We start from the raw sequence: 26,678 nt of genomic DNA on the forward strand, positions 1-26,678 counted from the left end.
GTACCACCCAGAATCGACAACACTCAGCCTTGCGGCATGGCACCTAAATATATAGAGTTCGGATGCCTACATCTAACCTCCAGAAAAATGGAAATTCTTAAGGAGGGAAGAAAGCCTACCACAAGAACATGCTATGCAGCGAAATGGAAAAGATCTATGCACTGGTGCAAAAAAATGAAAACAAATACAGCACTTGAGACAGTATTAACGTATCCCACTCATCTATTAGATGGGGGGGTTAACTTAGTCATCACTAAAGGTACACCCAGCAGCAATAGTACAATGTTCAGCAGACCTACAATGGGGCTGTTAGGATCAGAGTCATTTTTGTTTGCATTTGTTTATTACCACTATTATCAATGGGATAGGCACATATCCCAGACCATTCTCTCAAGAAGGGCTTCCTTTGGGCAATGGTGCATGGATGGGAATCTCTGGCATTTTACAAATATTGTGAAAATTCACACTAATGAAGGACTCCTTTTTGCCTGCTTAATCTGCCTGCTGCTCAGTGTTATTCTTCTGTCGGGTATATAGCTATTAACAGTGCTTTAAATGGGCCGGTACTCTCCGGTACTGAGTACCGGCACTTTTTTATTTTGAGAGGGAGAGTACCGGCATATCTCAAGAAAAACGCAATACTTTTAATTGGAGAGTACCGGCACTTCTCAGAAACAAGCAGGTACTCTGGTACAGAGTACCTGCACTTCTATTTTTCCATTTAAAGCACTGGCTATTAAGCTATTTAAAAAAGCTATTAAAAAAACTTCCATTAAATAGCCATCTTCAGATGTCCTCTGCTTGTCTGAGTAGGACATGTGCCAAGTGCCCTGTGGCACATTTCCATGCTTTACAAAGCTCCTTAAGTTGGGGTACCCTAAGGTAATGATAGGGTGCCTGGTTGAGTTCATGGGAAGGCCCTTGCTCAGAAATTGGGCCAACACCAATTGCAGTGGTCCAACACCACATTAGGATCACCAGCACTGCCAGGATTAGTCGTCCCGGTGGTCTGACTGTTGTGGCAGTCCTAAACTGCCAGGGCAGTGCTGCAAGCAGTGCTGCCCTGAGATTACAACTTTGTTCTCTGCCAGCGATTTCATGGCTGTAACACCGCCATGAAAAGGCAGGCGGACAATGGGTGCAGGGGCCCCCAGGGGAGCACTTGGCATGGGCAGTGCAGGGCCCCCCTGGCCAGCGCAGTTGCAATGTTCACTGTCTGCTTTGCAGACAATGAACATTGCGAGGGTGCTGGTGCATCCTACAGCATTGCCACTGGCTCGATTACGAGCCAGTGACGATGCTCTAGGGTGTTTCCCACTAGGCCAGCGGGCTGAAACTCTAGTTTCAGCCCACCAGCCTAGCAGGAAACTCATAATGGGCCTGGCTGGGAGGCAGCCACTGTGGCAGCAACCTCCCTGTTGGAAGTTCGGCAGATGGCCTAGACAGTCTGCCGAACTCATAGTAAGGCCCATTGTGTTTAAAGTAGTTGGAAACTTATAAAAAAAAAAAAAAAAAAGCTAAGTACTTTTTCGAAAGGACCTAACTTAATTGACTATTTTAAGTTCTAAGCAGTTTTGGAAAGAGACTTAAGCAAGGCCCTACAGCCATTTTAAAATAATTTAGAAAAAATCGAAAATTTGAAAAAAAAATACTTAAGGACAATTCTTGGAATCCTTTGTGGAATCACTTATTGACCAAGTGGTACAGTAAAGTCTAGCACTGTATCCCAACCACTCCACCACCACCAGTGTAGGATGCTGGCCCTTTATGTGGTATGTGAATACCGTGTAAGGGGTCCAGGGTTCCCCCAGTGTGTGGACATGGCTTGCTATGCAATCACAATGCGCTCTATTTAGGCTAGTGTGGTCAAGCAGCCTTTGGCTTAACACACAAGACATCTACAAATGCACACAACAGTCAATAAATGAGACACGACTCAAAAAGGAGATCCACACTGTTGGAAGCTGGCTCTGTATATACTGTATCAAAATTAGATATAGTGTGCACAGAGACCAGGGGTTCTCCAAGAGGCTTGACCGAGGAAATAATAGATAATAGTAATGCTCTATTTGTGGTAGTGTGGTCGAGCAGTTAGGCTTATCAGAGGGCAGTGTTGAGCATTTGTTGTACACACACAAGAAATAAGTGAAAACACACACTCAGTGACTTTAATCCAGACCAATAGGTTTTTATATAGAAAAATATGTAATTTATTTCTAGAACCACAAGGTTAATTTAGAAGGTAAGTACATTAAATGAAAGGTACTTTACACAGTAATACTTAGAACTTTGACTGGAATCAACAATGTACAAAACTTTCTTTAAAATGACAAAAAGCTATTTTAAAAATGAACACTGCAATTTTCAACAGTTCTGGGGGAGGTAAGTAAAGTACAGTTTTTGAGGTAAGTAACAAACTTACAGGTTCAATCTTCGGGGCATAGGTAGCCCACCGTTGGGGGTTCAAGGCAACCATAAACACCCAGCACCAGCAACACAGGGCCAGTTAGGTGCAGAGGTCAAACAGGAGCCAAAATAACGTGGTCCCCTGTGGAGACGGGATACTCCGGTTCTGGTCTGCTTGCAGGTAAGTACCCGAGTTGTTGAAGGGCAGACCAGTGGGGTTTGGAGGAGTACTGGACGGGTCCCAGGTAGGCACAAAAACCACACCCTCAGTGGCACAAGGGCAGCCAGGTGCAGTGTGCATACAGGGCGTTTGGTTCTCAATAGAACTCTATGGAGGGACCCGGGGGTCACTTAGGTGCTGCAGACAGGGCACAGGGGGCCTCTTGGGCAAGCCACTGACTGGGCAAGGGTGAGGGCCACCTGCTGTTTCTTGCTGCACCAGTGGCCGGTTTCTCTCGGGCCTAGGGGCTGCAGGTGACGTATGTCTCCAGGCGACGGATATCTTCGTCCCGGGCAGTCGCAGTCAGGGTTGGGTCCTCAGGATTCCCTCTGCAGGTGTTGTAGTGGGGGTGTAGAGAGGTCAGCCCAAGGTGGACAGGTAGTCAGAGCCACCTGGGGGTCCTCCCTGGCTATTTGGTTTCTCTGGACATGGGCCAGGGATTTAATACATGCTACTGCCCTTAGGGACCTTCCCTGGCCACAGGGCCCTTGGTACCAGGGGTACCTCTTACAAGGGTCTTAACCGTGTGCCTGGGCTGTGCCAGTTGTGGAAACAAAGGTACAGTTTTAGGGAAAGAACACTTGTGCTGGGGCCTAGTTAGCAGGGTCCCTGCACACTTCCAATCAAAAAGTGGGGTGTGACCATGCCACCAGTGGCATTTTCCTACACACACCAATTTATAAAAAAAAAATAGCATGTATCTTTATATATGTTTAGGCATCAGAGAAAAATTGTTCAGGCCAGTACGTTTTAAATAGGAATTCTTTTCACTTTAAAAAAGTGGACAAAATGCTATTTCTAAGTTTTGCAATGTTATCCTATGGGAGGAGAGACAAGTTCTGCAAACAGTTAGAGTACAGCGACTTACAAGACCAATTTCCAGGAGTTAAGGTGAGTAGTGTGCAAAGTCCAAGGCAGTACCAACAGTACACCCTCAGCTGCACGGGGTGGCCTAGTGCAGAAGGCTCTGGGCAGGAGGACAGTCAGGCTGAATTAACAGCAGGGCTCAGGATGCTCAAGCACAGGTTCCACCTTTTCTTCTCCACGGCTCAAGGGCAAGCTGGTGCAGAGGTGTCGGATTTTCTATACTGGAGTTGTTGCGGGGGGTGGGCGATTAGGACTCTGGAAGGCTGGGGAGCCTTGTTGGCACCGTGGTCCACTTTAACTTGGGTCAGAGATGACAGAGGGTGCAGTGGTGACTTCAGTATCAGGTTTTGGTAGTTCCAGAGGCTTCAGAGTCCCTTCCTTTGGAGTTTGCTGGAGAACAGATCCGCTGTTCATAGGTGGTCTTGAGTCTTTTTCGAAGGCAGGCAGTCCACCTGGGTTTCTGGAGTCACAGCTGCAGGATGAGTCGACTTTGGCGCAGATTTCGACAAGGGATACAGACATGCCCGCAGGGTTGGTACCAGGTTAGCTGCTTCTTTTCTCTCTGCTGTCATTGCTCTTCGCTGTCCTTGGTCGTCTTAGGTCATCAGGATCTGCTTCTGTGGTGCCAGGGGCTCCCCTAAATACTGGAATTAGGGGCATTTGGGGTGTGCAGGGTATTAGCCAATGGGCTACTGACCCTTGGGGTCATACAGCCCTATATGACCACTTTCTGTGGGAAGTGGGCATAAACCTGTCCCATAATTCCTAGGTATGCCATCACCAAGATGGCTACCTCTGAAATGTCTGTCCACCTCGCAGTAGCCCACTTTTGAGGTGGTACTGGCCTGGACCAGATCAGCTAATTTTCATGCCTGTCCAGGTTCCAAGTGGGCGGCAGAGGGGAGGCAGATTTGCATTTCAAAGGCACCAGCCCTTTGAGGCTTACCGCTTTTAAGGAGCTTTTGTTCTGGGTATCCTGAGAGCAGAAGGCCCTCACCCTAGGGGGAGGAAACTGTGTCTCGGGTGGCAGGCTGGCAGAAACCAGTTAGCATGCACACCAGAGGCTGGTAAGGTTTCAGGGGGCTCCTTTAGGGTGCCCTCTGAATGCAAGCATTGTTAAATCCAACACTACCATCGGTATGGGTTCACCAATACAAGATGTTTGATACCAGCCATCCCTGTCTTCAGTGAAGACAGCATGTTGGGAACTCATATTGACAAAGACATAGCAGGAACATATCTGCTCGTGCAGATATTCCGTCATGTGCAATACGCCAGTCAGGGTTTATTAGTACAAGATGTTTGATGTCAAACATTCCTATTTTCAGTGAAGCTGGGAATCTCGTAGTGACAAGTGTCCAGCACATGTATTGTAAATGGCTTCCCTGTTCACCTACTATGTCTAAGAATCGAAAAAGACATAGCAGAGGCATATCTGGTCTTTCAGATATTTCCTCCCATGTAATGTAGTGCACCTTGCCTTAGAGCTGTAAGGTCTGCTAGAGGGGTGACGTACATATATTGCCTGCAGTTTTAGGGGACATGGCATACAGGCTGTGTGCCATGACGTGTTTTCCCTCTTGTCTGCATCAAGACATGCAGCCTGCAATGGCATTCTTTCACATGCTTTATGAACGGTCCCGTAGGTTGGCACGATTCGTGCTATAGCCCCTAGGGGACCCTCTTTAGCACCTGAGGCTCTAGGCACCAGAGGTACCATTTTCTAGGGACTTGCAGAATGTGCTAGGGGATATGCCAAATGGGGAAACAATTGTACAGTTTAGGGAAAGAGATCTGGCACTGGGGACCTGATTAGCAGGAACCCAGTGCACTTTCAGTTTAAAGCACATCAGATACCAGGCAAAAATTGGTGGGGTAACCATGTAAAAAAGGGGCAATTTCCTACATTCACTTTCCATCCTCACCTGCGGTGTGGGAAAGCAATCTAACAATAGAGTAGATGACCCATGCACATTACCAACAGGAGGAGGAGTCACTGTACCTTGTGACTCAAACATCTTCTTCAAAGAAAAACAGCTTGCACACATCTGGGCTCAACACTAGATGGCTTTAGTATGAACAGCATTTGAATTCACAGCAATACGTGCCACAAACAGATGCTTACAGGGTATTAACATTTTTCTTACCTTTAACACTGTTATTTTTAGTTGATGTTTATATATAGATTGACACATTATCCAACCTTACCATGGGGTGAAAGAGGATATCACTGATGACAGATATGACTCCCTCAATAAGAGAATTTTAAAATTGATTTTATTTAGTGATGGTTTTGGCGTTCTGGTTAAAGCTAAATCAATGTCCTTTGAAATGTAGATCAGACGTTTGCAGATTATTTAGAATCTGGGTATTGGGTGACAGAACGCAAAGCTTGTGAAACTGCAGTTGCCATAAAGGTGCATACAGTAGTGTTAAAAGTAAACAACTAGTTCTGGCAACTATTACTTGATAATGAGTTTAACACAAATACAACTGTTCATGTTTTTACAAGTGGGAATGATTTTGTGTCTCTCCTTATTAGTCTGAACCACAAACCTCATTTGATTTGATATTCTAAATACACTTTCTCTGTGCAAGTCTTTTTTAAAAACTAGTACATTATTAACTAGAAGTTCATTTTGTTCAGTGAATGGAATTTCCTTCTCATTGTCTTATAGGAACGTGAAGATGAACTCCGAGCAATGGCCAGAAAAATTAGGATGAAGTAAGAACTCCAAGATAATAATACTTTTATTGCCCATCCTACTTTTGATCTCTCGGATTTATAAGTTTGCTTATGTGTTGCATAAGGGAACGAGAAAGACGAGAAAAAGAAAGGGAAGAATGGGAGAGACAATACAGTCGGCAGAGCCGCTCTCCATCACCAAAACACAGTAAGTGTTCCTGTTGGCAGAAAGCTGCTTGTTTTCCTCAGCAAGTACATATGTGTAGATCTGAGTCTTTCCCATGCCTTGGTTAGCTATCATAGCTCTATTTCTCATAGCCAAACATTCTACGTGGTGCTTTCTTTATTATTCCTGGTTGTTGCCAAGCTCAAAATATTCCTCAGAAAATGGTACAATCACACTAGATTTATTTGTGTACTTGAAAATTAGCTGGTCTGTTTGCCTTGGATTCTGATCTCTTATTTATATAAACACTTTATGTTGCAACTGTAGAAAATAAGGGAAAAAGTTTACTAAAAGACAAACCTCCTATGATAGTCTGTAATCAAAATGTGGTGACCCAAAAAGAACGTAAAACTATATTAGATTTAATCACAGAGTATGCCCTTTTATACATTACTTATATTACTTATTATGGAGTTTTATAGAGCACTGCTTTCCCCCAGTCTTTTTCTTCAGAGTGGTGGAACTCTGGATTCCAAAGTCAACTTAATGCATTTGTAGGTCTTAGGCTGCTCAGTGAGGGAAAACACTTTTCCTCTGACTTTCTTCTGTCGTAAGCACTTTGCAGCTCCTTTTAAGGCACATTGAAATTTCTGATAGACGTTTAATCCCAAATTCATCAACTTTGAATAGTTCTCCAGAAATCAGACGTACCCCTGCATGTGGGTGGGTGGTGTTGCACAGCTCTGCAGCAACATTATTTTGCTTCCTAAGTGATGTGCAGTCTCTTATATACGCTCCACCATGCACGTTGACCTTAGTTGCTTTCTGAGCTGTCTGCGCCCCAAGACTCAGAGCCTAATTGCAGGTTGTCTTGGCCCAGTGTGCAGATCACTCATTGGTAGAAAAGAGTGCAGTTCACAGAGAAAAGAGGATTGGAAGGTCAGTGAGGAATCTGCTGGTTAGTCTCCATGTGAAAGCTTTATTGAAGGTAAGGAACTTGTTCTTTTGGTAGAGACTTCTAACCTGATTCCCCACCTTTTGAATAGATACCAAGGCAGTACCATTCAGGAGGAGTGGGGTCTGTGAACTGGCTCAAACCAAAAAAAACAAAGACCAAGCAGGCAAAATCTTAGCAAACCTGTCTGTGCTGACAATAGTGCTTTGTTAACGTATGAATTGACACCCACGTATCAGCCTGCCAAATGTCCAGAACAGGCACTCCATGTGCCAGCATAGTGGTAACAGCCTTAGCTCTTGTGAAATGATTGCACAATCCCTCTGGAGGCTGCTGTTTATCAAATCTGTAGCCGATTTTAATGCAGTGTACAACCCAATTAGAGATGGGCCTCTTCTGCACTGTTTTGCCCTTATACACTCCAGCAAATCCAGTAAAGATCTGGTAGTTCACATGGTGTTCCCTGTAAGGGCTCTTTTTGTATCAACCACGCAACTCAAGAAGGTTAATGTGGACCAGAACATCCAATGGACACCTGATGATAAATTCTGATCTCTATCTCTCACAGGTGGTCTTACCAACACAGATGTGTTTCATCAGTCACCACTGTCCGCTCTGGCTGCGGTAAAGAGAGGGGTCTGCCACTGACCCGGTTGCGGTCCAGTAGCCACCACTGGATGTCTTTTGTAGTGCCCTCTGAAATCTGGGCGCAGTTGGAGAGATCCCCTAGTGCTGGGCCCACTGGAATGTCAGATATTACTTCTGAATCTGCATGTGCCTCTTAGCCTGCTTCACCAGCAGAATGCAGGAGGCCTTCAGTCCTAGCAGCCTCGAAGTCATCTTCATTGCGATCCAGGACAGAGACTAGATCATAGTCTGAATGTCCTGGCCTTCTACTTCAGAGGGCAGTGCACACAATTGCAGTGTCCAGAATGGATTCAATGAAGAGGGGAATCTGCCAAGTAGTCCAGTATGAATTTGGCACATTGATAGTGAACCTCAAAGATGTTAGGATGTTCACAGTAGTTTGGTGGTGGGTGACAATGGTTAGCAGCAAGTCATCGAGATGAGGGAAGACTGGGACCTCGACCTCAATAGATGTGCCACAACCATCACCAGCACTTTTGTGAACACCTGAGGGGCACTGATAAGGCCAAAAAGGGAGCACAGTGTGCTGAGAACACTCCTGGCTTACCCATTGTAACGCTTTTAGGTCTGCAGGTGGGGAATGTGGAAATCTGCATCGTACAGGTCCACTGCTATCATTCAGTCCCATGGGTCAAAGGCAGATACTGCCTGGGCCAAGGTGGGCAACCTGATTTTAACCTTCAGCAGAAAGGCATCTAAAATAGGAAGAAAGTTTCCTTCATTTCCTCAGCACCAGAAAGTAGTGGGAATAGCAATAACTGCCTACTTCCAATTCTGGCAACCCCCACTATGGCTCTTTTGGCCAGAAGAACCTGCACTTCCTACTGCTAGAGGGGACAGATGGTGCTCTGTCAGCCATTGTGAGGGCTGTGGAAGTTGCAGCAGAGTGGCTAGAAATGTTAAGGCACAGTGCAGCTGGACACCTTGCAGGATACTCTTGCCTGAAGGGACTGCTTACCACCCTGGCAGAAAACAAGATCTTTCCTCCAACAGGGTGTCTGTGTGCCATAAGGACACATTAAAGAACTTTGGTAGTGGGAGCTGGAGTGGTGGTGGACTGTGCTGCTTGTTGCCACTTGAATTCCAGTTGCCCATGGGTACCACAGCCTTTGCCACAAAAAAGGCTGGAGAATTTGCTGGACTACCTGCATCTGCTGGCAGTTTTGGAAACCCCTATCGTAGATAATGAGAGGGGAAAACTGCTGATGAAGGTGTTGTGGTGGTGAAGAGAGGTATGCTTTATCTACAAAAAAATCACAGAGCTGTCAAATGAGATATTCATATAGCCTGATTTGGTGTTTGTGGAGAAGTCCATAGACCTCATCCGGGTGTACCTACAAAGTGCCACACTAGTGCCTATAGCCCTGCCCAAAGAGTATGTGGTGTTTAAGCCACAGCGAATAGTGAACTTGGCAGAATAATTGACCACCTAGTATGGTGTATGTCAAGATGGAATGCACATTATCAGGGACCGTAGGAATGGACCTGTGCCGCAGAAGCCCAAAGAGCATGGCATTAGCTTCCTAACAGGCAGCTTGTATTTAACGAATGAAGAGCTAGACTTGTGAAGGAAAACACATATTTCTCAGTCCGTTTTGATTCCCTATCTGCTGGTGTAGTTGGGAATGAGTTGAAGCCTGCACAATAAAATTTTCATGGTTTGGTGTCCTGGGTTAAAAAGTGCATGCCACAGGAACCCTGACCACAGTGATGGCACCTCACAATGTGTCAAATAACTGCTATACCAGAGCAGGATTTCGCCCATGTCCCTATAAGGGTTTCTGTGAGGGCCTTGTTAAATTAAATCAGGGACTCAGAACTTGCTTGCCTTTGTTGGGTGACCTCAGACAATAAGTAGGTCTTGATTTCAATAGTAGGGAGATGTAGGTCAAACACCTCAGCCGCCCTTCACATGACCTTTACGTATGAGGCACTCTTCTGTTGCAAGGTTTGAGGAGAAACCAGCCTACTTTCTGGTGAAGGGTCAATCTACTCTCATCCTGAGGTCTTCATACGTAGTTATCTTCTGTAATAGCTGGGCAAACCCATCCCCTGTATCATATGCATCATTATCCAAGTCAGTACCGAACAAAGTACAGAGGGTATAAGCCCATCAATTCGGCAGAGGCAACGTGTGACGTCATTGATGCAGATTGTCGGTTTCTGGAGGGTCCAGTCCCAGTCTCAGTGTCTGGATGTCGAAGTAGAGGTTGCAGAGGAGTCCTGCTGGAATCTTGCAAGCTGAATCTGAGGACCCACCCCAGAGAAAGACCCTAAATAGCCCTGAAAGGGGGATTGGTCGCCTAGCCAGGTTACCACCTATCAGGAGGGGGCTCTGACGTCTCCTGCCTGACCTGGCCACTCTGAGGCCCGTGCCCACCTTGGCTTCAAGATGGGAGGACCCTCTGGGGTATCTCTGGGCACCACCCTTGGGGTGGTGATGGACAGGGGAGTGGTCACTCTCCTTTCTATTCAATTCCGTGCCAGAGCAGGGACTAGGGTTCCCTGAACCGGTGTAGACCGGTTTATGCACTGAGGGCTCCAAATGTGCCCTTCAAAGAATACCAGTGGCTTGGGGAGGCTACCTCTCCAAGCCATGTAACACCAATTTCCAAAGAGAAGAGGGTGTTACCCCCCCCCTCTCCCAAAGGAAATCCTTTGTTCTGCCTTCCTGGGCTTGAGCTGTTCAAGCAGTAGGAGGGCAGAAACCTGTCTGAGGGGTGGCAGCAGCTTGGGATGCCCGGGAAACCCCAGAAGACTGGTAGGAGCAATGCTGGGGATCCTCTAAGGAACCCAGAGTGCATGGAATCATACTTCCAATACTGGCAACAGCATTGGGGTATGATTCTGTAATGTTTGATATCAAACATGCCTAGGTCGGAGTTACCATTAAATAGCTGGACATGGGTAGTGACCTATGTCCAGTACACCCAAATAAATGGCATCCCAGCACTCACAAAGTCCAGAAAAATGCAACAGGAGTTCGTGGGGGCACCTCTGCTAGTGCAAGTGTGCCCTCACACACAGGTACTTGCACCCTGCCCTCTGGGCTAGGAGGATCTACCATAGGGGTGACTTACAGTGACCTGTATTGAAAAGCGTTCATGCACCCTTTCACGCAGGCTGCAATGGCATGGGCTCCCCATGGGTGGCATAAAACATGCTGCAGCCCATGGGGATCCCCTGGCTCCCCAATGCCCTGCGTAACCATATACTAGGGACTTAAATAGGGGCACCAGTATGTCAAATGTGGGGTGTATGTGGTTCAAGTAACCAAGTTTAAAGGTAGAGTGCATAATCACTGGGGTCCTGGTTAGCAGGATCCCAGTGAACACAAACACCCTGACAACAGGTAGAGAAATGGAGGTAACCATGCCAAGAAAGATTGTACTTTCCTACAAGAACTCCTCTCTAGTGACCTGAAGGATGGGTTAGTTGATGGAGTTTTTCTACTCCTACACCCTCACTGCCCAGCAGCAGGCTGACTGCAGGCAAGTCTTACAGCAGTTTGCAGGGCTCGTCTCCTTGACCCCTAGACAGACCCACTTGTGTACTCATGCTATGGACACAGGAGACAGTTTGCCTGTCTAAACCAATATCTATCAACAGTCTGACCAAGTCAATGACAGCATCGAAGTTGAACTCCACAAGATGCTGGATCTAAGGGTTATTGAGCCCTCCGACAGTCCTTAGGCTAGCCCCATTTTCTTAGTCCCCAAACCTCATTCCAAAGATGGAAAGAAAGAGATGAGGTTTTGTGTGGACTACAGGGGTTTCAGCTCTGTCACCAAGACAGATGCACACCCTTTACCAAGAGCCGAAGAGTTGATAGAAAGATTAGGTGCAGCCAAGTTCCTTAGTACCTTTGACTTAACCGCAGCGTACCGGCAAATCAGAATGGCACCTGGAAGAAAAGAAAAGACTGCATTATCTACACCTGATGGGCATTATCAGTTCACTGTCATGCCCTTTAATTTTAGGAATGTCCCTGCCACCTTCCAGAGGTTGGGGGATCAAGTCCTTGCTGGCTTGGAGTCCTTCAATGCAGCATATCTTGATGAGAATTCTGTCTTTAGCTCCTCCTGGCAGGATCACCTGGTCCACCTGGAGAAGGTTTTGCAGGCTCTGTAATCAGCAGGCCTCACTATCAAGGCATCTAAGTGCCAGATAAGGCAGGGCACCTTGTAGGAGAAAGGCCAAGAGCAATCCTTACAGCCCAAGATCCAGACAATGCTGTACTGGGAAGCTCAGACTCAAGTAAATTTGCCCCCAGGTACTTACCTGCTAGCAGATCTATTTCCGAGTGCTTCAGTCTCCAGAGAATCCCATTTTAAATCTAACACCAAATTTGACATCTGCACCCGGCTGGCCCTGTGTTGCTGGTGGTGTACGTTTGTGGTCACCTTGAACCTTGACCAGTGGACATCCTTACCCCCAAAGACTGGAACTGTAAGTTGAGTACTTACCTCAATACTGCACTAACACTACCCCATCCAACCCAGGTTACTTCAGCCAGATTGTCAGTTCGGTCAAAACAGTAATTTGCCTCCTGGAGATGATGGCATTATGCATAGCCATCATCCCCCATGCCAGACAGCACGTGTCTGCTCCAACAGTGCCTGTCAGGACAGTGGTCACAGGCACAGGGTCACTGAGAAGGTCTAATGCTGATACTGGCCTGCACCCATCACTGTCAGCTGTGGTGAAACAGCAACAATCTGCTACAGGGCCGGCCTCACAGACCCAGTTCCGCTGGTGACTTATCACCATGGACACTTCATTTTCAGGATAGGGAGCAGCACATCTTCGACACCTAACTATTTAGAGCATGTGGTCACCTCAACAGTGTGGTGTCCACATCAGTTAACTCAAGATCCTGGCCATCCAGTTCTCAAGGCGTTCCTTCGGGAAATTCAGCACAAAGCAGTTCTCATAAAGATGGACAACATGATCACCATGTACTAACTCCTGAAGCAGAACACCACACTCACCGCAGTTGTCATCACTGGGTGTAGGAAGTTGGCTCTGTATGTGCTATTTCAAAGTAAGGAATAGCATGCACAGAGTCCAAGGGTTCCCCTTAGAGGTAAAATAGTGGTAAAAATAGATAATACTAATGCTCTATTTTGTGGTAGTGTGGTCGAGCAGTAGGCTTATCCAAGGAGTAGTGTTAAGCATTTGTTGTACATACACATAGACAATAAATGAGGTACACACACTCAGAGACAAATCCAGCCAATAGGTTTTTATATAGAAAAATATCTTTTCTTAGTTTATTTTAAGAACCACAGGTTCAAATTCTACATGTAATAGCTCATTCGAAAGGTATTGCAGGTAAGTACTTTAGGAACTTCAAATCATCAAAATTGCATGTATACTTTTCAAGTTATTGACAAATAGCTGTTTTAAAAGTGGACACTTAGTGCAATTTTCACAGTTCCTAGGGGAGGTAAGTTTTGATTAGTTTTTCCAGGTAAGTAAGACACTTACAGGGTTCAGTTCTTGGTCCAAGGTAGCCCACCGTTGGGGGTTCAGAGCAACCCCAAAGTCACCACACCAGCAGCTCAGGGCCGGTCAGGTGCAGAGTTCAAAGTGGTGCCCAAAACACATAGGCTAGAATGGAGAGAAGGGGGTGCCCCGGTTCCGGTCTGCTTGCAGGTAAGTACCCGCGTCTTCGGAGGGCAGACCAGGGGGGTTTTGTAGGGCACCGGGGGGGACACAAGTCCACACAGAAATTTCACCCTCAGCGGCGCGGGGGCGGCCGGGTGCAGTGTAGAAACAAGCGTCGGGTTTGTAATGGAAGTCAATGGGAGATCTAGGGATCTCTTCAGCGCTGCAGGCAGGCAAGGGGGGGGTTCCTCGGGGAAACCTCCACTTGGTCAAGGGAGAGGGACTCCTGGGGGTCACTCCTCCAGTGAAAGTCCGGTCCTTCAGGTCCTGGGGGCTGCGGGTGCAGGGTCTCTCCCAGGTGTCGGGACTTTGGATTCAAGGAGTCGCGGTCAGGGGAAGCCTCGGGATTCCCTCTGCAGGCGGCGCTGTGGGGGCTCAGGGGGGACAGGTTTTGGTACTCACAGTATCAGAGTAGTTCTGGGGTCCCTCCTGAGGCGTCGGATCTCCACCAGCCGAGTCGGGGTCGCCGGGTGCAGTGTTGCAAGTCTCACGCTTCTTGCGGGGAGCTTGCAGGGTTCTTTAAAGCTGCTGGAAACAAAGTTGCAGCTTTTCTTGGAGCAGGTCCGCTGTCCTCGGGAGTTTCTTGTCTTTTCGAAGTAGGGGCAGTCCTCAGAGGATGTCGAGGTCGCTGGTCCCTTCGGAAGGCGTCGCTGGAGCAGGATCTTTGGAAGGCAGGAGACAGGCCGGTGAGTTTCTGGAGCCAAGGCAGTAGTCGTCTTCTGGTCTTCCTCTGCAGGGGTTTTCAGCTAGGCAGTCCTTCTTCTTGTAGGTGCAGGAATCTGATTTTCTAGGGTTCAGGGTAGCCCTTAAATACTAAATTTAAGGGCGTGTTTAGGTCTGGGGGGTTAGTAGCCAATGGCTACTAGCCCTGAGGGTGGGTACACCCTCTTTGTGCCCCCTCCCAAGGGGAGGGGGTCACAATCCTAACCCTATTGGGGGAATCCTCCATCTGCAAGATGGAGGATTTCTAAAAGTCAGAGTCACCTCAGCTCAGGACACCTTAGGGGCTGTCCTGACTGGCCAGTGACTCCTCCTTGTTGCTTTCTTTGTTCCCTCCAGCCTTGCCGCCAAAAGTGGGGGCCGTGGCCGGAGGGGGCGGGCAACTCCACTAAGCTGGAGTGCCCTGCTGGGCTGTGACAAAGGGGTGAGCCTTTGAGGCTCACCGCCAGGTGTTACAGCTCCTGCCTGGGGGAGGTGTTAGCATCTCCACCCAGTGCAGGCTTTGTTACTGGCCTCAGAGTGACAAAGGCACTCTCCCCATGGGGCCAGCAACATGTCTCTAGTGTGGCAGGCTGCTGGAACCAGTCAGCCTACACAGATAGTCGGATAGGTTTCAGGGGGCACCTCTAAGGTGCCCTCTGGGGTGTATTTTACAATAAAATGTACACTGGCATCAGTGTGCATTTATTGTGCTGAGAAGTTTGATACCAAACTTCCCAGTTTTCAGTGTAGCCATTATGGTGCTGTGGAGTTCGTGTTTGACAGACTCCCAGACCATATACTCTTATGGCTACCCTGCACTTACAATGTCTAAGGTTTTGTTTAGACACTGTAGGGGTACCATGCTCATGCACTGGTACCCTCACCTATGGTATAGTGCACCCTGCCTTAGGGCTGTAAGGCCTGCTAGAGGGGTGTCTTACCTATACTGCATAGGCAGTGAGAGGCTGGCATGGCACCCTGAGGGGAGTGCCATGTCGACTTACTCGTTTTGTCCTCACTAGCACACACAAGCTGGCAAGCAGTGTGTCTGTGCTGAGTGAGAGGTCTCCAGGGTGGCATAAGACATGCTGCAGCCCTTAGAGACCTTCCTTGGCATCAGGGCCCTTGGTACTAGAAGTACCAGTTACAAGGGACTTATCTGGATGCCAGGGTCTGCCAATTGTGGATACAAAAGTACAGGTTAGGGAAAGAACACTGGTGCTGGGGCCTGGTTAGCAGGCCTCAGCACACTTTCAATTGTAAACATAGCATCAGCAAAGGCAAAAAGTCAGGGGGCAACCATGCCAAGGAGGCATTTCCTTACACAACCCCCCCCCAAACGAAAGAGGATGAGACTAACCTTTCCCAAGAGAGTCTTCATTTTCTAAGTGGAAGAACCTGGAAAGGCCATCTGCATTGGCATGGGCAGTCCCAGGTCTGTGTTCCACTATAAAGTCCATTCCCTGTAGGGAGATGGACCACCTCAACAGTTTAGGATTTTCACCTTTCATTTGCATCAGCCATTTGAGAGGTCTGTGGTCAGTTTGAACTAGGAAGTGAGTCCCAAAGAGGTATGGTCTCAGCTTCTTCAGGGACCAAACCACAGCAAAGGCCTCCCTCTCAATGGCACTCCAACGCTGCTCCCTGGGGAGTAACCTCCTGCTAATGAAAGCAACAGGCTGGTCAAGGCCATCATCATTTGTTTGGGACAAAACTGCCCCTATCCCATGTTCAGAGGCATCAGTCTGCACAATGAACTGCTTAGAATAATCTGGAGCTTTTAGAACTGGTGCTGAGCACATTGCCTGTTTCAGGGTGTCAAAGGCCTGTTGGCATTCCACAGTCCAGTTCACTTTCTTGGGCATTTTCTTGGAGGTGAGTTCAGTGAGGGCTGTCACAATGGATCCATATCCCTTCACAAACCTCCTGTAGTACCCAGTCAAGCCAAGGAATGCCCTGACTTGAGTCTGGGTTTTTGGAGCTACCCAGTCCAGAATAGTCTGGATCTTGGGTTGGAGTGGCTGAACTTGGCCTCCACCTACAAGGTGTCCCAAGTAAACCACAGTTCCCTGCCCTATCTGGCATTTGGATGCCTTGATAGAGAGGCCTGCAGATTGCAGAGCCTTCAAAACCTTCCTCAGGTGGACCAGGTGATCCTGCCAGGTGGAGCTAAAGACAGCAATATCATCAAGATAAGCTGTGCTAAAGGACTCCAAGCCAGCAAGGACTTGATTCACCAACCTTTGGAAGGTGGCAGGGGCATTCTTTAAACCAAAGGGCATAACAGTAAACTGATAATGCCCATCAGGTGTGGAGAATGCTGTCTTTTCTTTTGCTCCAGGTGCCATTTTTATTTGCCAGTACCCTGCTGTCAAGTCAAAGGTACTTAGAAATTTGGCAGCACCTAATTTATCAATGAGCTCATCAGCTCTTGGAATTGGATGGGCATCTGTCTTGGTGACAGAATTGAGCCCTCTGTAGTCCACACAAAACCTCATCTCTTTCTTTCCATCTTTGGTGTGAGGTTTGGGGACTAAGACCACTGGGCTAGCCCAGGGGCTGTCAGAGCGCTCAATCACTCCCAATTCTAGCATCTTGTGGACTTCCACCTTGATGCTTTCCTTAACATGGTCAGACTGTCTGAAGATTTTGTTCTTGACAGGCATGCTGTCTCCTGTGTCCACATCATGGGTACACAGGTGTGTCTGACCAGGGGTTAGGGAGAAAAGCTCAGGAAACTGTTGTAGGACTCTCCTACAATCAGCCTGCTGTTGGCCAGAGAGGGTGTCTGAGTAGATCACTCCATCTACTGTGCCATCTTTTGGGTCTGATGACAGAAGATCAGGGAGAGGTTCACTCTCTGCCTCCTGATCCTCATCTGTTACCATCAACAGATTCACATCAGCCCTGTCATGGAAGAGTTTAAGGCGGTTTACATGGATCACCCTCTTGGGGCTCCTGCTTGTGCCCAGGTCCACCAGGTAGGTCACCTGACTCTTCCTTTCTAGCACTGGGTAAGGGCCACTCCATTTGTCCTGGAGTGCCCTGGGAGCCACAGGCTCCAGAACCCAGACTTTCTGCCCTGGTTGGAACTCAACCAGTGCAGCCTTTTGGTCATACCAAAACTTCTGGAGCTGTTGGCTGGCCTCAAGGTTTTTGGTTGCCTTTTCCATGTACTCTGCCATTCTAGAGCGAAGGCCAAGTACATAGTCCACTATGTCCTGTTTAGGCTCATGGAGAGGTCTCTCCCAGCCTTCTTTAACAAGGGCAAGTGGTCCCCTTACAGGATGACCAAACAGAAGTTCAAAGGGTGAGAATCCTACTCCCTTCTGTGGCACCTCTCTGTAAGCGAAAAGCAGACATGGCAAGAGGACATCCCATCTCCTTTTGAGCTTTTCTGGGAGCCCCATGATCATGCCTTTTAATGTCTTGTTGAATCTCTCAACCAAGCCATTAGTTTGTGGATGGTATGGTGTAGTGAATTTATAAGTCACTCCACACTCATTCCACTTGTGCTTTAGGTATGCTGACATGAAGTTGGTACCTCTGTCAGACACCACCTCCTTAGGGAAACCCACTCTGGTAAAAATACCAATGAGGGCCTTGGCTACTGCAGGGGCAGTAGTCGACCTAAGGGGAATAGCTTCAGGATACCTGGTAGCATGATCCACTACTACCAGGATATACAGATTTCCTGAGGCTGTGGGAGGTTCTAGTGGACCAACTATGTCCACACCCACTCTTTCAAAGGGAACCCCCACCACTGGAAGTGGAATGAGGGGGGCCTTTGGATGCCCACCTGTCTTACCACTGGCTTGACAGGTGGGGCAGGAGAGGCAAAACTCCTTAACCATGTTGGACATATTGGGCCAGTAGAAGTGGTTGACTAACCTCTCCCACGTCTTGGTTTGTCCCAAATGTCCAGCAAGGGGAATGTCATGGGCCAATGTTAGGATGAACTCTCTGAACAGCTGAGGCACTACCACTCTCCTAGTGGCACCAGGTTTGGGGTCTCTGGCCTCAGTGTACAGGAGTCCATCTTCCCAATAGACCCTATGTGTTCCATTTTTCTTGCCTTTGGACTCTTCAGCAGCTTGCTGCCTAAGGCCTTCAAGAGAGGGACAGGTTTCTTGTCCCTTACACAGCTCCTCCCTTGAGGATCCCCCTGGGCCTAAGAGCTCAACCTGATAAGGTTCAAGCTCCAAAGGCTCAGTTCCCTCAGAGGGCAGAACTTCTTCCTGAGAAGAGAGGTTCCCTTTCTTTTGCTGTGTTGCAGTTGGTTTCCCAACTGACTTTCCTGTTCTCTTGGTAGGCTGGGCCATTCTTCCAGACTCCAGCTCTACTTGTTCACCCTGTGCCTTGCATTGTGCTCTTGTTTTCACACACACCAGTTCAGGGATACCCAGCATTGCTGCATGGGTTTTTAGTTCTACCTCAGCCCATGCTGAGGACTCCAGGTCATTTCCAAGCAGACAGTCCACTGGGATATTTGAGGAGACCACCACCTGTTTCAGGCCATTGACCCCTCCCCATTCTAAAGTAACCATTGCCATGGGATGTACTTTTCTCTGATTGTCAGCGTTGGTGACTGTGTAAGTTTTTCCAGTCAGGTATTGGCCAGGGGAAACCAGTTTCTCTGTCACCATGGTGACACTGGCACCTGTATCCCTCAGGCCCTCTATTCTAGTCCCATTAATTAAGAGTTGCTGTCTGTATTTTTGCATGTTAGGCGGCCAGACAGCTAGTGTGGCTAAATCCACCCCACCCTCAGAAACTAGAGTAGCTTCAGTGTGGACCCTGATTTGCTCTGGGCACACTGTTGATCCCACTTGGAGACTAGCCATACCAGTGTTACCTGGATGGGAGTTTGGAGTGGAACCTTTCTTGGGACAGGCCTTGTCTCCAGTTTGGTGTCCATGCTGTTTACAGCTATGACACCAGGCCTTTTTGGGATCAAAGTTTTTACCCTTGTACCCATTGTTTTGTGAAGAGGCTCTGGGCCCACCCTCCTGTGCAGGTTTTTGGGGGCCTGTAGAAGACTCTTTACTATTTTTAGTTTTGGTTGTCTCATCACCCTTCCCCTGGGGAGTCTTTGTGACCCCTTTCTTTTGGTCACCCCCTGTTGAAGTCTTGGACACCCTTGTCTTGACCCAATGGTCCGCCTTCTTTCCCAATTCTTGGGGAGAAATTGGTCCTAGGTCTACCAGATGCTGATGCAGTTTATCATTGAAACAATTACTTAACAGGTGTTCTTTCACAAATAAATTGTACAGCCCATCATAATTACTTACACCACTGCCTTGAATCCAACCATCTAGTGTTTTCACTGAGTAGTCTACAAAGTCAACCCAGGTCTGGCTCGAGGATTTTTGAGCCCCCCTGAACCTAATCCTGTACTCCTCAGTGGAGAATCCAAAGCCCTCAATCAGGGTACCCTTCATGAGGTCATAAGATTCTGCATCTTGTCCAGAGAGTGTGAGGAGTCTATCCCTACACTTTCCTGTGAACATTTCCCAAAGGAGAACACCCCAGTGAGATCTGTTCACTTTTCTGGTTACACAAGCCCTCTCAAAAGCTGTGAACCATTTGGTGATGTCATCACCATCTTCATATTTAGTTACAATCCCTTTGGGGATTTTCAACATGTCAGGAGAATCTCTGACCCTATTTATGTTGCTGCCACCATTGATGGGTCCTAGGCCCATCTCTTGTCTTTCCCTCTCTATGGCTAGGATCTGTCTTTCCAAAGCCAATCTTTTGGCCATCCTGGCTAACTGGATGTCCTCTTCACTGGAGTTATCCTCAGTGATTTCAGAGTTGTTGGTCCCTCCTGTGAGGGAACCAGCATCTCTGACTATTATTTGTGGAGTCAGGGCTTGAGAAGCCCTGCTCTCCCTAAGTAGGACTGGAGGGGGGGAATTTCCCTCCAAGTCACTATCTTCATCCTCTGAGTTGCCATCCTCAGAGGGGTTGGCCTTTTCAAACTCTGCCAAAAGCTCCTGGAGCTGTACTTTGGTAGGTTTGGGGCCCATTGCTATTTTCTTTAGTTTACAGAGTGACCTTAGCTCTCTCATCTGTAGATGGAGGTAAGGTGTGGTGTCGAGTTCCACCACATTCACATCTGTGCTAGACATTATGCTTCTAAAAGTTGGAATACTTTTTAAGAAACTAAAACTGGTTCTAGAATCTAATTCAAACTTTTACAAACTTTTAAACTCTAAAAGAAATGCTAAACAGGATCTAACACAAGGCCCTAGCAGGTCTTTTAAGAATTTAGAAAACTTTTCAAATTGCAAAAATCAATTTCTAATGACAATTTTGGAATTTGTCGTGTGATCAGGTATTGGCTGAGTAGTCCAGCAAATGCAAAGTCTTGTACCCCACCGCTGATCCACCAATGTAGGAAGTTGGCTCTGTATGTGCTATTTCAAAGTAAGGAATAGCATGCACAGAGTCCAAGGGTTCCCCTTAGAGGTAAAATAGTGGTAAAAATAGATAATACTAATGCTCTATTTTGTGGTAGTGTGGTCGAGCAGTAGGCTTATCCAAGGAGTAGTGTTAAGCATTTGTTGTACATACACATAGACAATAAATGAGGTACACACACTCAGAGACAAATCCAGCCAATAGGTTTTTATATAGAAAAATATATTTTCTTAGTTTATTTTAAGAACCACAGGTTCAAATTCTACATGTAATAGCTCATTCGAAAGGTATTGCAGGTAAGTACTTTAGGAACTTCAAATCATCAAAATTGCATGTATACTTTTCAAGTTATTGACAAATAGCTGTTTTAAAAGTGGACACTTAGTGCAATTTTCACAGTTCCTAGGGGAGGTAAGTTTTGATTAGTTTTTCCAGGTAAGTAAGACACTTACAGGGTTCAGTTCTTGGTCCAAGGTAGCCCACCGTTGGGGGTTCAGAGCAACCCCAAAGTCACCACACCAGCAGCTCAGGGCCGGTCAGGTGCAGAGTTCAAAGTGGTGCCCAAAACACATAGGCTAGAATTAAGAGAAGGGGGTGCCCCGGTTCCGGTCTGCTTGCAGGTAAGTACCCGCGTCTTCGGAGGGCAGACCAGGGGGGTTTTGTAGGGCACCGGGGGGGACACAAGTCCACACAGAAATTTCACCCTCAGCGGCGCGGGGGCGGCCGGGTGCAGTGTAGAAACAAGCGTCGGGTTTGTAATGGAAGTCAATGGGAGATCTAGGGATCTCTTCAGCGCTGCAGGCAGGCAAGGGGGGGGTTCCTCGGGGAAACCTCCACTTGGTCAAGGGAGAGGGACTCCTGGGGGTCACTCCTCCAGTGAAAGTCCGGTCCTTCAGGTCCTGGGGGCTGCGGGTGCAGGGTCTCTCCCAGGTGTCGGGACTTTGGATTCAAGGAGTCGCGGTCAGGGGAAGCCTCGGGATTCCCTCTGCAGGCGGCGCTGTGGGGGCTCAGGGGGGACAGGTTTTGGTACTCACAGTATCAGAGTAGTTCTGGGGTCCCTCCTGAGGCGTCGGATCTCCACCAGCCGAGTCGGGGTCGCCGGGTGCAGTGTTGCAAGTCTCACGCTTCTTGCGGGGAGCTTGCAGGGTTCTTTAAAGCTGCTGGAAACAAAGTTGCAGCTTTTCTTGGAGCAGGTCCGCTGTCCTCGGGAGTTTCTTGTCTTTTCGAAGTAGGGGCAGTCCTCAGAGGATGTCGAGGTCGCTGGTCCCTTCGGAAGGCGTCGCTGGAGCAGGATCTTTGGAAGGCAGGAGACAGGCCGGTGAGTTTCTGGAGCCAAGGCAGTAGTCGTCTTCTGGTCTTCCTCTGCAGGGGTTTTCAGCTAGGCAGTCCTTCTTCTTGTAGGTGCAGGAATCTGATTTTCTAGGGTTCAGGGTAGCCCTTAAATACTAAATTTAAGGGCGTGTTTAGGTCTGGGGGGTTAGTAGCCAATGGCTACTAGCCCTGAGGGTGGGTACACCCTCTTTGTGCCCCCTCCCAAGGGGAGGGGGTCACAATCCTAACCCTATTGGGGGAATCCTCCATCTGCAAGATGGAGGATTTCTAAAAGTCAGAGTCACCTCAGCTCAGGACACCTTAGGGGCTGTCCTGACTGGCCAGTGACTCCTCCTTGTTGCTTTCTTTGTTCCCTCCAGCCTTGCCGCCAAAAGTGGGGGCCGTGGCCGGAGGGGGCGGGCAACTCCACTAAGCTGGAGTGCCCTGCTGGGCTGTGACAAAGGGGTGAGCCTTTGAGGCTCACCGCCAGGTGTTACAGCTCCTGCCTGGGGGAGGTGTTAGCATCTCCACCCAGTGCAGGCTTTGTTACTGGCCTCAGAGTGACAAAGGCACTCTCCCCATGGGGCCAGCAACATGTCTCTAGTGTGGCAGGCTGCTGGAACCAGTCAGCCTACACAGATAGTCGGATAGGTTTCAGGGGGCACCTCTAAGGTGCCCTCTGGGGTGTATTTTACAATAAAATGTACACTGGCATCAGTGTGCATTTATTGTGCTGAGAAGTTTGATACCAAACTTCCCAGTTTTCAGTGTAGCCATTATGGTGCTGTGGAGTTCGTGTTTGACAGACTCCCAGACCATATACTCTTATGGCTACCCTGCACTTACAATGTCTAAGGTTTTGTTTAGACACTGTAGGGGTACCATGCTCATGCACTGGTACCCTCACCTATGGTATAGTGCACCCTGCCTTAGGGCTGTAAGGCCTGCTAGAGGGGTGTCTTACCTATACTGCATAGGCAGTGAGAGGCTGGCATGGCACCCTGAGGGGAGTGCCATGTCGACTTACTCGTTTTGTCCTCACTAGCACACACAAGCTGGCAAGCAGTGTGTCTGTGCTGAGTGAGAGGTCTCCAGGGTGGCATAAGACATGCTGCAGCCCTTAGAGACCTTCCTTGGCATCAGGGCCCTTGGTACTAGAAGTACCAGTTACAAGGGACTTATCTGGATGCCAGGGTCTGCCAATTGTGGATACAAAAGTACAGGTTAGGGAAAGAACACTGGTGCTGGGGCCTGGTTAGCAGGCCTCAGCACACTTTCAATTGTAAACATAGCATCAGCAAAGGCAAAAAGTCAGGGGGCAACCATGCCAAGGAGGCATTTCCTTACACTGGGGCAGAGCATTTGGCTCGTCATCATCTGATACATCTCTTGGCAGAGTCCCTCTCGGGAGGACTTTACAGACTTGCTCCGTTGGATGCAGCAACATGTCAATAAATCGGAACTCCACACACGAGACCTACTTCTGTATATCTATTATGGAGGGTGATCAGTGAGGTCATCCTCTTTGCTGCAGCACAAAATACCAAAACGGAGCCTTCGGGATCCGACAGTCGTCGGGCAATGCTGAATGGATGGCTTGGTAGGGGATCTTTGCCTACACCTTTCCTCCCTTACCTCTCCTTCTGTATGTGGTCCTGAAGCTATGGAAAACGTCCCTCACTTTTATTCTGGGGGCTTCCATGTGGGCCATACAACCCAGTCTCTCAACCCTCCTTGAGATGTCCATTCTTCCTCACAGGAACATCGCAAACAGTCCAGACCTTTTCCCTCAGAACCAAGGCATAATCAGGCACCCCTGCCCCATGCAGCACAATCTATCAGCTTGGCTCCTAAAGTCCTAGAGTTTGGTTATTTCAACCTACTTTAAGAATGCAAGGCCATCCTGAAGGAAGCATGCAGGCCACCATGTGATCCTGTTGTGTTGCCAAGTGGAAAATGTTGGCTCATTAATGCATTTCCAAGCACCTGAACCCTCTTAAACCTGGAGTTCACAATATTATCTGTTACCACCTTCTTTTCCTGAAATCGGGCTTAACTTCCACTTGACCACTATTGCAGCCTATATGCCCAACAGGGAACACTCGTCTTTATTCAACATGCTTACCATCAAGGCTTGCTTGGAAGGACTCAACGGGTTATCTATCCCAGAGTTTTACCCCAAACCCCCTTCCCCGGCCACCGAGGGGGGGGGTAACATTAATGTTGTTCTTACTAGATTCATGGGCCCTCCTTTAGAACTGCTACACTCATGCTTTACAGGTTCTCTCCTGGAAATGTACTTCCCATACTGCTATACATCCTTAAGATGTGTTAGCACGCTGCAGGCCCTCACTTTGGACGAGCATTTCTTCCAGGTTCATAACAACAGGATAGTCCTCAGGATCAACCCTATGTTTCTCCCAGAAGCAGTGTCCCTTGCCACCTCCACCAGACCATAGAGCTCCTTGTCATGTTTTCCTCAGCCAGACTATAGCATAGAACTCTTCTTAACCTTGACATCAAGCGTGCCCTCATGTACTACATTGACAGAACCACACCCTTTCAGAAAACACACAAACTTTTTGTTGCGTTTACTAAACCTCACAAAAGGCTTATTTGGTCATAAGTGGGCATAGCCAAATATTGTCAATAGTATAACTTGCTACATTAAGGCAAAGGGAGCTTTGGCTGCCCCACCTAGGCCTCATTCCACAAGGAAGAAAGGGGCCTCTATGGCTTTCCTTGGAAATATCCCTATATCTGGCATCTCTATGGCAACTACATGCTGTACTCCACACCTTTACCAAGCATTACTGTATGGATGTCTTAGCACAACAACACACTTGAGTTGATCAGACTGTTTTAAGAACCTTGTTTCAGTAACCTGCACCATTCACCGGCTAACAACTATGTAAGGCAGTACTGCTTCAGAGCTTATCTACAGCTACACATGCTACAAATGGAAAACGTTACATCTGTTCGTAGCATGTTATTGTGTAGATCCACTTGTGTACACACTCCTCTGTGTATGCCAGTGATTGCTGCAGATGTTTAGTTCTTCATTTACATACTTGTACTTTGTAACTTCTTGCATGGTCACCAAACTGTCCTGTCATCTGCTTCATCTCTATGATCAATCGTTGTGAGAAAAAAAATCTTAACAGTGGAGTTGGTGCCCATGCACATTGCCAACTAGTGGAGGAATCACTATTCCTTGTGACTCTAGACTTCTTCAAAGATAAACAAGTTGCAAACTTTCAAACCCAACACTAGATGGCAGAATTAGTGCTTTCATGTTGCAGTCCACTCATGCCTGGCTTGTATGTAATATGCAGGCATGATGAAAAAACCCTGCCATACGTGACACCTCAATCCAGTGACTTATACAAATTAATGTCCCTGGGTGCTGTTAGTCTTCATAGCTTTACACACACCTTATCCTTGTTAACTAGCCCCTCAAAGAATGCCCTTGTTTTGCTGCCCATTCATATTTTAACAGAATCTTAAACAGATGCACTCAGTTTAAGTCCTACACCCTGCGGATTATTGGCTAGGCAACTGCAGAGTCTTTCTACTTTAGTGCAGTTCAGGCGACCCTTCTGCGCTTAATGCTTCACTGGTCATGGTGAGTGAGAAGTTCAGATGGTCTCCTGGAAGTTGAGTGCAGGCATGTCCTACAGCGTGCTTTCCACCTTCCGACTGAGATCGCATGCAAGTACAGATCCACCAACAGCAGTGTCTGGCAATTCCAGTGATGTGGCCTTACATGGGCCAGTGACAGTCACAGCCCCCTACCACCCCTTAAGGTAACAGTAGTGACAGCAGTTGCAGTCCTGAACAGATGGAGGTAGTTGTAGCACAGACCAGGCCCAAGATAATTACAGCTGTGGCAACCACTATCCTGGCCTGTGATGAATATGGTAATTGCAGAACCCATCTGGGTCAACGATACTCATGCTAATGCAGCAGTTTCTGCCAGTTACTGTGGTGAAACACTAGAAGGACCCACCTATCATACGCGTCTCTCCCAGTTTGCTCTCTGGCAATCTGACATCTCTTCTCCTGGACAGTGTCTCATCCTGAACCAAGCCATTTAATGTAACTAAAGCAGCATTGTCTGGTAGTTCATTGTCATTTACAGACACTCATTGAAAAAGTAACTAACATTGCAAACCTACAGTTCTACTGATAAAACTATAAGGCACATAAATGATGATGTGTGGAAATTAGATTTCCGTGAATTTGTATAATTGTTGCTTCACCAAGTAAGGTGCCTTGATTTGTTTTGATCTTATTCTCATCTGTTTCTAGCACACTTCAGAATTTAAAAAAAGGTGCTTTATTTGTGCTTTCCTAACAGCAGAATGCATCTACAGGTATTTACATTTTGTGTGTTGCAACAAAATATCCTTTGCTTTCATACTCCCTGTACTCCAGCAAGACACATGTGGCTGGGACCCCAGAGCATATCTCAAATATATATATGTAGCTAAATGTATAGAATATAATTTACCCATCTCTCTCTCTCTATATCTATATATATATATATATATATATATGTGTGTGCTCGATGGCATGTGTAGATGCAGATACACATGCTTTGCACATCCCGCCATCTAGT

General features: G+C 47.6%; 1 protein-coding gene across 3 annotated transcripts in view; it reads left to right on the plus strand.

The window, feature by feature from the left end:
- CLASRP (CLK4 associating serine/arginine rich protein) overlaps positions 1 to 26,678 on the plus strand; it is a 664,783-nt gene that overhangs the window by 430,036 nt on the left and 208,069 nt on the right. For all 3 annotated transcript variants that reach the window (XM_069207696.1, XM_069207697.1, XM_069207699.1), the window contains 2 exons: positions 6,172 to 6,218; positions 6,305 to 6,387. In XM_069207696.1, the coding sequence (XP_069063797.1) occupies positions 6,172 to 6,218; positions 6,305 to 6,387 (130 nt within the window). The remainder of the gene's footprint in view (positions 1 to 6,171; positions 6,219 to 6,304; positions 6,388 to 26,678) is intronic.

This window comes from Pleurodeles waltl, chromosome 9 (assembly GCF_031143425.1).
Source record: "Pleurodeles waltl isolate 20211129_DDA chromosome 9, aPleWal1.hap1.20221129, whole genome shotgun sequence".
NCBI lineage: Eukaryota > Metazoa > Chordata > Amphibia > Caudata > Salamandridae > Pleurodeles > Pleurodeles waltl.